The sequence below is a fragment of the Eretmochelys imbricata genome, chromosome 7, assembly GCF_965152235.1.
Source record: "Eretmochelys imbricata isolate rEreImb1 chromosome 7, rEreImb1.hap1, whole genome shotgun sequence".
Classification (NCBI taxonomy): Eukaryota; Metazoa; Chordata; order Testudines; family Cheloniidae; genus Eretmochelys; species Eretmochelys imbricata.
Window position 1 is genome coordinate 121,080,314 of NC_135578.1, and position 11,884 is coordinate 121,092,197.

The window sequence follows — 11,884 nt, forward strand, 5'->3', positions numbered from 1 at the left end:
TCCCATATATGGAGCACAATTAGTCTAACTGGCAATGGCCACCATTCAGCATCAAGGGGCGCAGGGTGTTTTATAGGATTAGTAGGAATCTGTAAGGTCACAGATTTATAGAGCTGAGTTTGACAAGTGTTCAGAGTGACACAGCCTTCAGAGGCAGAGCTGGGGACCCATTTCTTACCCTGTTGATGCTAGCCTACCCACCACATCTTATTGTGTGTACTGTACCAAGAAAAAAGCTCTTTTGTGCTTTGGAAATATTTCTAAGTATTTGCACTAAGTGATCGGTGTGTAATAACAAATAGTTTTAGAGATGCAGCAGTGAAATATCGTGTATCCAATGTAGTGCAGGATATTGGTGCACAATTGCATTCTGTTGTAAACTGTGCCTTAATCTAAACCCAAAATTCTGAAAAGGGTGTTGAAGGTCTACTCTGAATTGAATACACATCTCCTGTAGAAAACTGTGTTGAAGAAATATTACACTTGTCTAGCAAAAATAAAAATAAGGCAAGAAATGCAAAAGTTAAGTGTCCAGCAGCAAGTTTAATTCTGAGCAGTCACACATATAAGTTTAACTTTCCTGGGAAATCTCTTGTATGTTGGGGAACCCCCTTTAAAATGGAAGTCTAGGGGTGGGTGCTAGTTCTGAGGAGGCTCTGGCAATGCAGCTCCTCTCCCAGAGAATCAGGGAACTGCAGGAGACCAATGGTTAGTGCAAAGGCACTGGATATCCATATGGATAGCCCTGGACCCCCAGCAGATCCCCAAGATCTGTTGGGTTTGTGGGCTGCACCCCAATTTCTGCCACGAGCAGAACGAATCCCAGCCGTCTTCCTGTGGCCCCTGAGAGAAGAATTCAGAGAAAATGCTCAAAGTGTTACCTAGCCCAGTTTCCTGGAAAACCTCCTCCTTAAGCCAAAGTTTTTAATCTTTAGAAAGCATTCTTGAGAGGGGACTTTCAGGGAAATTGCATTGGTTTCATTTTTTGTCATGTATGGATCTGCCTGGTTGATATGTTGCTGCATGATGTCCTTAAGAATCGCCATGCTGGGTCAAACCAGTGGTCCATCTAGCCCAGTATCCTGTTTTCTGACAGTGGCCAATGCCAGATGTTTCAAAGGGAATGAACAGAACAGGGCAATTGTCAAGTGATCCATCCTCTGTCACTCAGTCCCAGCATCTGGCAGTCAGAGGCCTAGGGACACCCAGATCATAGGGTTGCATCCCTGACTATCTTTGCTAATAGCCATGGATAGTCCAGTCACTACTCCAGGAGGATTGTTGACTAGAGATGCATCCTGTGACTGCAAAATCAATACATTAATTGAGGAAGTCTTCTAGAAAACCCTGCAACATTGGTGGATGAGAAAAGAAAGAAGTCTTGCGGTTTCTTAGGCACTTCATTTGGAGATCAACACCAGATTTTGCATTCTAAGTATAGCTTTATTTTGTTGCAGATCCATGAAGATGACCAAACAATTCAGACAGGTTCTGCTGCTTCCTTTTTGAGCCGATTGGAAAGATCTGTCAACAAAGCCAGTTCACAGGCATACCCTGCAATCTGGCAGCCCCTCTTTAAGCTCTGTAGCATCACTTTTTCAGAAACAACTGGATTTCCCTTTTTTAACACCATCGTACCTTGCAAAACATTTTCTAGCACTTCTCTATTCCAAACTTTGCTGGCTAAGCAAATTTCCACTTTGCTGGCTAAGCAAATTAGACATCTGTTTTTTCCCAAAAAGGCCTGAAATTTTACATGCAAGAGATTGGCTGCCACCACAACTTGATTAGTAACTTTCACCGCTGCTTTCCTTTCATGGTCATATTTCAGGGACTTTCCATGCAAGGATTGTGGATGATTTTTATACAGAGTTTTAGGAGATGTACCATCCTCTCCTAAGAGTCCCACCAATCCACCCTTGAAGCCACCAATGCCCCTAGCTCCATCCATTATGATGCAGAAATGTTTATTAAAACCACCATATTCACTTTGTCATAAACGACCACACCTGTGATAGTTCTGTGCAAAGAGAATATCTTCAGTAGCTCCCTGTGTAATGTGTAGTCTTCTGAATGACTAGGAGCAGTTCACCACTTAATTCAGTTTTATCACTGCTCTCTTCTAGGGCTAGAAAACAAATAGCTGCACTTCTGAATCATATTTTTCATGTGCACATTCATTCATGTCTGCAACTAATCTTGCTACCATCTGAGACAGTTACGCAATTTCAAAATTCCTCATAATCTTGTCATCACCAAAAGCCTTCGTTGCAGTGCCCTCACTAAAAGTTTCTCCAACATAGCTAATTCTAGCAACGTAGCATAAAACAACTCCAGGCTTGATTTTTTTTTCTCTCCCCTGGCTACTCTGATCCCCTCAGTTATAGTTGCAGTAATAGTAAATCCTTTTTTGGTGGTTGCACTCTCCTTTTCAATAGCTGCAATAAGTGCTCAAGAGTCTGTTTGTTTGCTTTTTCTCTTCATGCAACAGCTTGTGCTAGTGACTGGGATCATTCTCATTATAAACTTGATAACTCCTACAAATGCAAGACACCAGGCTTTTCATTGCTTTCAGTAACTGAATAGTCAGTTTCCCAACAATCTTGGAATGCTGCATTTTGGAATATCAAGTGTAACCTAGTAGGAAAATGTATTAATAATAAGAAAATATATTTAGATTGCTTTTAACAAACCAGTTACACACCTTGTAAAACTTGAAAGTGGACAGCTGGGTTTCAGACTAACATGTTGCTTCTTTGGCAGATTAATAGAACGTGAATGTAATTTATCGATGGCTTTTAGCCAAGATAGCCAGGGATGCAAGCACCCCATGCTCTGCATGTCCCTAAACTCTGACTGCCAGAATCTGGGACTGGCCAACAGGGGATGGATCACTTGATAAAGTGTCATGTTCTGTTAATTCCATCCGAAGCGTCAGGCACCGACCACCATTGAAGACAGGATACTGGGCTATATGTACCATTGGCCTGACCCAGTACGGCTATTCTTATGTTCTTGGTAGCATCCATTACATGGAGCAAGCACTAGTCCTTAAAACAAAAAATACAGTAATATTCTCCCCAAACATTACCACTAGTGTGGGGGTATTTTGTACTACTACTGTAAAATACCATAATATCTGTTGTGGCAAATTGCCAGCCCTACTACGTTGGGTCTCACGCTTTCTCTTCTTGAGTCAGGGTTCAGAGCACCGTTCCTTGCCCCTGAACTGGCGTATTAACTGCCCCACTCGTGCCCTAGAGGAGGGGAGTGGAGAGGGAGGGACCCAGGCCCGCCCTCTACTCTGGGGCCCAACCCAGGGGCCCTAGGGATAGCGGTAAACCACTAGAACTAGCGGTTCCTTCCCCTGAGCTACTTCCCTCTCCTGCCCTTCAGCTTGTGGGGCTTCCTGCCCTCCCTCTGCACAAACCAGGTGTCCCTTTACCTAGGGTCTTGGTTGTCTTAGCCCACCACAGCACTTCTCCAAACTCTCCTCTGCTTCCCTCCAAACTGCTCTCTGCTCCAGCACCAATCCACTCTGCTTCAACTCCTCCTCTTGTCCGATTGAAGCAGGGGGGGTTTATCCTGTGACTGGCTTCAGGTGCTTTAATTAATTTATAGCAAACTTTCTTCCCTCTACAGGGAATAAGGCTCCCTTCTAACACTCTCCTCCTAAATTCTTAAAGTACAGGCCTTTGCAGACAGGCCTGAATATCTATATCCTAACACTGCTGCCCTCTGGCCATGCTGTATCACAGTGTGTAACCCTTCTGCCAGGTGGAGCCAGCAGCAACCAGGGCTGAGTACAATATCTAGGGGTTCCTTTCCATTGATACTACACAGAAGTGGCTCGAGCCCCAACCCAATAAACTGGGAAATTTACACACCACACCTGGGCATCTCTGAGAAGCAATACTTCCCCACTCGCAAGCACAGAGTCCGAATGTAGAAAAGAAACTTCGAATAAAAGGAGGGAAGTAACTGGGTGTTATTGGGAAAACACGGCAAACAGAGTTCATAAACATAAACCATGAGTAAAAAACCCACCCCCAAGTAGGTTGGGCAGTGTGCTTTTCCCCTCAGGTTCATAAGTCCAGCAACCCACAAGTCCCTTTCACGTGCCCAACCCTTCTCTGCACCCCACTCACAGTTGCTGTCCTTGATCAGTGCAGACCCAGAGCTCAGAGACGCATCTGCAGAGTTCACCTCCCCCTTGGGTGGGGCAAAGAGCTACCTTACTTGCACCACTTCACAGGCACTTGCTCACTGCCCCTCTCTGCCAGCTGTCCTGCTGGCCGCTCCTGCTCATTGCTTCCACCAGCCGCCTGCTCACCACTCTCGCCATGCCTCTCCCCCAACCGCCTTGCTGGCCGCTCGTCTGAGCTCTCCGCCACCGCCCTGCTGGCCACCTGCTCACTGCGTCTCTCCGCCAGCCGCCCTGCTGGCCGCTCATCTGAGCTCTCCGCCAGCCGCCCTGCTGGCCACCTGCTCACTGCGTCTCTCTAACAGCCGCCCTGCTGGCCGCTCATCTGAGCTCTCCGCCAGCCGCCCTGCTGGCCGCTCATCTGAGCTCTCCGCCAGCCGCCCTGCTGGCCACCTGCTCACTGCGTCTCTCTAACAGCCGCCCTGCTGGCCGCTCATCTGAGCTCTCCGCCAGCCGCCCTGCTGGCCGCTCATCTGAGCTTTCCGCCACCGCCCTGCTGGCCACCTGCTCACTGCGTCTCTCTAACCGCTGCCCTGCTGGCCGCTCATCTGAGCTCTCCGCCAGCCGCCCTGCTGGCCGCTCATCTGAGCTCTCCGCCAGCCGCCCTGCTGGCCACCTGCTCACTGCGTCTCTCTAACAGCCACCCTGCTGGCCGCTCATCTGAGCTCTCCGCCACCGCCCTGCTGGCCACCTGCTCACTGCGTCTCTCTAACAGCCGCCCTGCTGGCCGCTCATCTGAGCTCTCCGCCAGCCGCCCTACTGGCCGCTCATCTGAGCTCTCCGCCACCACCCTGCTGGCCACCTGCTCACTGCGTCTCTCTAACAGCCACCCTGCTGGCCGCTCATCTGAGTTCTCCGCCACCGCCCTGCTGGCTACCTGCTCACTGCGTCTCTCTAACAGCCGCCCTGCTGGCTGCTCAACACACCTCTCTGCCGCACCACCCACTTGTTCACCAGCTGACTGTCAGTTGCCTTCTGCTGCCACCTGCCTCTCTGCTCTGACCTCTGCACATCAGTCTCCTAGTGATTGTCAGCTCTTTGCAGGCTGGGCAGAGACACTGCCCCAGCTCAAGTGATTTCGGCTCTCAGCAATTTTTATCTCTTAGGAGGCAGGGAAGAAACACAGTCCTACCACCACTGATTTCAGCTCTGATTGGGCATTTAACAGAGAGGCTCCTGATACCTATTTATCTCTATTCTTCAAACAGTGGTGAGGAACAGGTTAAACCCATCTAGGGAGGACTCTTGATGAGGGTGTGCAGCCTCCTAGCTGGGGATTCCTATCCCCGCCCCTCTTACTTTCACAGAGCTCTGGCATTCGAGCCCCTGGCTTAACGGTGTGCTTTCAGCGGAAGGTGACCCCCCTGCATTTGGGACAGGTTCAAGGGCGGCAGGTTTGTATAATTTTTGATGGTGCCCACTCAGGTCCAAGTCCTGCCCCCCCATCCCCCACCTGCCTTGTAAGCCGATATATATTTTTTAAAATAATGTAAATATGTGAGGGCTCTGGGGTGGGGCTGGTGATGAGGAGTTTGAAGTGTGGGAGGGGCTCAGGCAGAGGCTTGGGGTGCAGGGGTGAGGGCTGTGGTGTGGGGCAGCGATGAGGGGTTCATGATGCAGGAGGGGGCTCAGGGCTGGGGCAGAGGGTTAGGGCTCGAGGGGGGATGAGGGGTTTGGAGTGTGGGAGGGGCTCAGGGCTAGGGCAGAGGGTTGGGGTGGGGGTGAGGGCTCTGGCTGGGGGTGTGGGCTCTGGGGTGGGGCAGGAGATGAGGAATTTGGGGTGCAGGCACGCTGCCCTGGGGCTGGGGCCAGAGAGGAGGACTCACCCCAGCCCTCTCCCCGCCGGCAGCAGCAAGCTCCGGGGGAGGGACCCTCCTCTTTCCCCCAGCAGGCCACTCACTTCGCACCACTGTCACTGCATGTGTTCCTAGGGCCCCTCTCAGGTCCAGGAAGCCCCCTCGCCTCCCCTGTGGTGGGTGCAGGGGTGGGGGGCTGCCATCACGTGTACACCTCTTCCCCTGCTGCTGCCCCTCACTGTAGCCTTCCTGGGGTGGGGGATGGGGTTGCCCCTCGCCCAGCTTGGGGCAGGAGCAGTGACTGCAAGCAGGGGGACCCCCCTGTGCTGGTGGAGGGTCCCTCCGGAAAAGGGAAGGGTCCAAGGCGGAAGGGCAGGGTCAGGGTCAGCTTGCCCTGGCACTTGTGGGTGGGGGGCACTAGGACCCTGCGACGGCAGTTGATGCCGGGAACCAGCAGAGCTGCAGGGGGCAGCCACTGGCTTGAGACAGGGACGCTCCAGGGCCCAGGGAGGCGCACGGGGGCAGCAAGTGGGGGCCGGGGGACACTTGGTGGGAGCGGCAGGTGGGGCCGGGGGAGAGACCCAGCCCCAAATATTGCTGGAGCCAGACCCCTGGGCCCTGAATATTGCTGGAGCCTGGGCACCACAGGCCCATATAACTCACCACCCCTGGACAGGTTACGCACAGTGCTGCTTCCCGGTATTCCCAAAATAATAAAACATTTTTAGAACAGCATTTCACTACCTCTGCATTCAGTACTAAAGTGATTTGTACCCAACACCTGCCAAAATTGATTATTTTGACACTGCTCTAGGTGCTGGATATCTAAGCAGAGCAGGAGCAAACTGTATTTACATAAACAACCCAAGTCTCTCCCCCTCCGAGCTAGCTCTCAGGGAAGCATTCATTCAGACCCGGCTTACATCTGTAAAATGGGAATAACAATATTGACATCCTTTGTAAAGCACATTGAGATCTACTGATAAAAAGTGCTAAGAGGTAGGTTTTATTATTACTGCTGTTTAAATAAAGGATGTTACAGGCTGGTACACTGCCTCGCACACAGGTGGTGTGTAACCCTTGGTTTATTACTTCAGCACATAATTAATCAAGATCACATGTTAATTTATCTGCCCCTCTGGCACCTTTTCATTAGCATAATCAGTTACAGCAGAACATAGTAGAACCCCTAGCATGACAACAACAATCAAAACCCTGTCTCCTACCATAAAAGCTAATCAAAGCCTGTCCAAACAGGTCTAATGCTGCATAAGTCAAACAGCTAAACAGCCACCAGAGGAAGCGGTTTCAAAGGGGTGAGCCCTGGACTGAGGATATCTTTCAAGTACCAACTGGAAATTTTTAAACCCTGTAACTGACCGTGCTGTTGGCGGAATGTTCACGTGTCTCTCATCAGAAGTGAAGGCCCCAATCTTGCACCAGGGAAGTTTTACGGGAGTTTTGCCATTAACTTACTGGGAGCAGGCTCCGGGTGGGTGTCAGTGGACCATGATTTCGTAACAGAATAGATTCTTTTGTCACTTATAGTTCAGTCAAGCTTTAACATGTTGCACACTTAGGGCCTGGTGACACTGGAAACCTCAAAGCGCTGTCGCTGGAACGCTCCTGCAACAGCGCTTTGAAGTGCGAGTGTGGTCGCACGCTAGTGCTGGGAGAGAGCTCTCCCAGCGCTCCTGGCGATCCACCTCCATGAGGGGATTAGCTCAGAGCTCTGGGAGTGCCACTCCCAGCATTGGGAGCCTGTCCACGCTAGCGCTTTAAAGCACTCAGACTTGCGGCGCTCCTGGGGGGTGATTTTTCACGCCCCTGAGCCAGCAAGTTAGAGCGCAATAAAATGTAAGTGTAGACAAGCCCTCAGCAGAGCACTTGGTATTACTTCTAAATAAATGCATCTAGGACTAGCTCATGCCTAGTAGGCACAGCTCAGAGCAAGGGGAGAAGCAAAGTTGCTCTGGCTCAGGAGCGGTAGTAAGAGGCATTCTGCCTAAGGGAAGCAAAAAAGCCTCCCAGAGCTCTCCAGCACAGAATGGTGAGCATCCCCATGGCTAACTCCCCCTTTTTCCTGCATGTTCTTTGACACAAGACTGTGATAAGTATCCAGGGAAGTGAAAAAGACAGTGTAAACTGGCTTTGGTTTGGTTTTCTCTTCAAGATCAAGTAAGTCCCGCAGTCTGCTTTTATATAAGAAGAAAACATAAAAGCAATTTTTTGAGGGGTGGGAGCTGTTAACTGGTTTCGTGGGAGGGGAAACTGTTTCTTCACGGTCCCTTCCACATCCCTGGTAGATTATTGCAGACACAAGTCCTGTGTCGAGGGACATGCAGTATGTATTGCTGAGATGGAATCATACAAAATATATAGTCTGGGGATATAAACAATTATGGTTTACAGTCCAGTGGTTAATTTCACTAAAAACGTGCCTCCTTTTCAATCACACATTGCAGGGGTCCTGTAGGAAGAGACTGCGGAGCTGCTCTACTGAACTGCCATGTCTCATTCTATATTAATGTAGTGTGTTCGAAAAGCTGCTTTCACTCGCTTGTGTGAGAGCGATAACAATATGCAGGCCTAGCGTCAGCGTGAAATGTCACGTGCGTGTATGTGAAAGTGTTAATGAAATGTATACATCCAAAATAGCAACAGAATCAGTGGGCCATTAGCAGATGTATTGCTGCAATCTGGGGCAGAGGAGGGTGTTCAGTGTTAGACTTCTACAGCACTCTTCTAGAGTATGGAGTATTTTACATGGGAAAGTAAATATCAAGCCGCACTTGGGAAGAATGTGAGATTTTTATTTTTTTATTGTTGTCGACTTATCCAGAACTTTGAATGGGCAACTTCTAGAAATTGAATTAAAATAATACATACTTATAGCACTCTTCATCTTCGGTGTGTTTTGTGAACGTTAACACACACTCCAACCTGGTAGGTAATCATCACCTTTGACATGAGGAAACTAGAGCAGAAGGGTGAAATGACTTGCTGAAGGCCACAGACAAAGTTTGTCAGAACTAGGATTAGCACTCAAGATCTGCTCCGAGTCCCATGCTCAGACCATCCTAGACATACTGCCCTGTTTTCTATGTAATACTTCAGTGTCTTGCTCACTTTTGGTAGGTTGTGTTAAAGGGCAAGGTTTCTTCAGCTGCTTCTCAGTCGGTTATTTTGGTGGTGGTGGTTGAGCAGAGACCATTTCGCTTGTATAATGGCACCATTTACACGTCAGGACAACTTCAGGATGGTTTTAAAATAAAATAAAAATAATTTGTAATTGAAGAAACAGATTTTTAAATCTTTTGGCTAGATTTCCCCACTTAGGGGGGTAGCACTCCATTGCCTAGGCTTTTCACAATTCAAGCTTATTGTCGGGATATAGGGAGGTACAAAAATATCTTTATGTGATCTTCAGGAGACCGAAGGAAATGGACCTTTGGCAGATGGAGCTAAGATTCTGGCAAACAGTGGCTCTGTCTCTTGCTATAAAACTTCCTCTCTGTTAGCTGATTTGTTACTGTCATAATGATACGTTTTCCTTTTCCCTCTAGGATGGTTTGCTTGTACTGCACTATGGCCTTGTGGTATCTCCGCTAACAATAACTTAAAGATTGCTAGACTATCAGAAGGTGAAAGGATCCAAAACACGAAGCTTCTTCAATGCTGTGTCTCACCAAAGAAGGCCATCCTTCCTTGCTTCCTGTCACAGGAAATAAATGAAACCACCACTAACTGCTGTACACTTATAACTTAGCATTTGACTTTGCTGGTGTAAAAAATGCAGCCTCTGTAAGTACAGTTGTAAACACTGCAAAGCTCTATATTACAGATGACGCTCCTTAAACTGTAGCTAGCTCAGGGAAAGCAGAACACTCAGAGTTGCTGAATTTTATTTTTAAATCCTTCTTAAATCCACAGGATCTCACAGGGTTAATTTGCTTTCTCCTCCACTAATCTTAATCTTGGGCAGGTCCCTAACTTCTTATCTCCATAACACCCTACCTACTTCTGAAGTATGTGGCTGGAATGGTGCTCTCAGGGATGATCTTCAGTGGGTGGTGTCCCTTTTTTGGGGGGAGGCAATATAATCATTTGCCTAAAAAGAATGTCAACAGCAGCTGACTTGATTTAGAAATGGTGGGCGGGGGGAGATTTTCCAGCTTGTCTTTAGGCCAAAATAGGTAATCAGCTTCACATGGGTTAAGTATTGACTTTCCTAGTTCTACTGGAAACAGCATTAAGACATTGTTTCTCGTCAAGGAAACACATTTCATCTGCACTAGGTCCAGAACTGGTAGTAGCTAGACCCATGTTAACTACTGCGTAACCATATAGCTTATGGTACGGCTCTCAGCATGGATGGACCAATAGATTATTCTGTGCACAGAGGACACCTTCCCTCCATCTGTCATATATGTGAAATAATTAGACTTTCAGCCTGCTCCCATTGAAGTAAATTAGCTGTCTTGCCTGGCAGCAGAATCAAGCCTTTCATTTTTTAACACCTCTCCCTACAACCCTAGCAAAAATGGAGACACTCACGTTCTCTTCAAAGTACCATGTTGTAATGACCTTTGAATGCATGAAGGGGGAGCCCATGTTTGAGGCTGCTACTGGGTGCAGGGCAATGGAATGAACATCTGTTACTACCGCTGCTTCTACAGCTGCACAAAGACTATTAGGTAGTTTATCATTTTAACATAACTGTAGTTCATGATCACTTAATATTTCAATATTCTGTTCTGTTTGTTATGGGACTTCAATGATTTCTTCCACAGATATAAAAAACAGAGGTGTGCATGAGTAGGGTTTCATTGCATACTAGGACTTAAAGGCCAGATTTCAAGGTAGCTCAGTTCCTAACTCCCATTGATTTTAATAGGAGTTAGGTGTCTAACTACCCTTTAAAAATCTGACCCGTAAGTCTTTAAAACCAATGTTTGTTTTGCCCATGAAGATGACACTTTAAGAAAAATCTTGTTTACCTAAAGTCACTTCTTGTGATGCTTCTAAAACTGTAACAAAAAAAAAAACTGTAGTCAAGATTTCTGACGTATTTTCAAGATTTGTATAAAAGTAGTGCTGAAAATGGAGCAGAAAAAGGGATTATTTTGTAAACACTTTGTGCATTGTGTTGATAAGAGATTATATCTTGTAAGAGTTAAATAAAGTTTTATTTTCGCCTACTTGAAATTCTTATGTTATAAGAAATATTTATTGCAAGACTACTCTTCTCCACTTTACCCTAAAATAGTAGCCAGTGAGATTAATGAGATTAAGTAAAAATGTCTAGTAGTAATCGGAATCCACAAGTTTAAATGAGGAAATTAGAAAGTGGTATTTTAAAATGCCTGATATCAATGAGGACTTCGAAATGTTATGAACTTTGAAACTGTAAAATCTCTGGGGGCTGCCTTTTTAATGAGGAATCCATCAAAAACCAGAGGCTGATAACCTTTTAAGACAAGTTTCAGAGTAACAGCCGTGTTAGTCTGTATTCGCAAAAAGAAAAGGAGTCCTTGTGGCACCTTAGAGACTAACCAATTTATTTGAGCATGAGCTTTCGTGAGCTACAGCTCACTTCATCAGATGCATACCGTGGAAACTGCAGCAGACTTTATATATACACAGAGAATATGAAACAATACCTCCTCCCACCCCACTGTCCTGCTGGTAATAGCTTATCTAAAGTGAGCATCAGGTTAGGCCATTTCCAGCACAAATCCAGGTTTTCTCACCCTCCACCCCCCCACACAAATTCACTCTCCTGCTGGTGATAGCCCATCCAAAGTGACAACTCTTTACACAATGTGCATGATAATGAAGTTAGGCCATTTCCTGCACAAATCCAGGTTCTCTCACTCCCTCA

General features: G+C 47.2%; 1 protein-coding gene across 2 annotated transcripts in view; it reads left to right on the plus strand.

Annotated features, from left to right (window-relative positions):
• The window catches only part of PCGF6 (polycomb group ring finger 6), a 47,542-nt gene extending 36,334 nt beyond the window's left edge, over positions 1-11,208 (plus strand). Inside the window, exon 10 of one of the 2 annotated variants that reach the window (XM_077823248.1) lies at positions 1,458-2,544. In XM_077823248.1, coding sequence (XP_077679374.1) covers positions 1,458-1,748 — 291 coding nt within the window. In that variant the 3' untranslated portion in view covers positions 1,749-2,544. Of the gene's footprint in view, positions 1-1,457; positions 2,545-9,566 lie in introns of those variants that run through there. The other variant, XM_077823247.1, reaches the window with a different exon arrangement.
• The last annotated feature ends 676 nt before the right edge of the window (positions 11,209-11,884 follow it).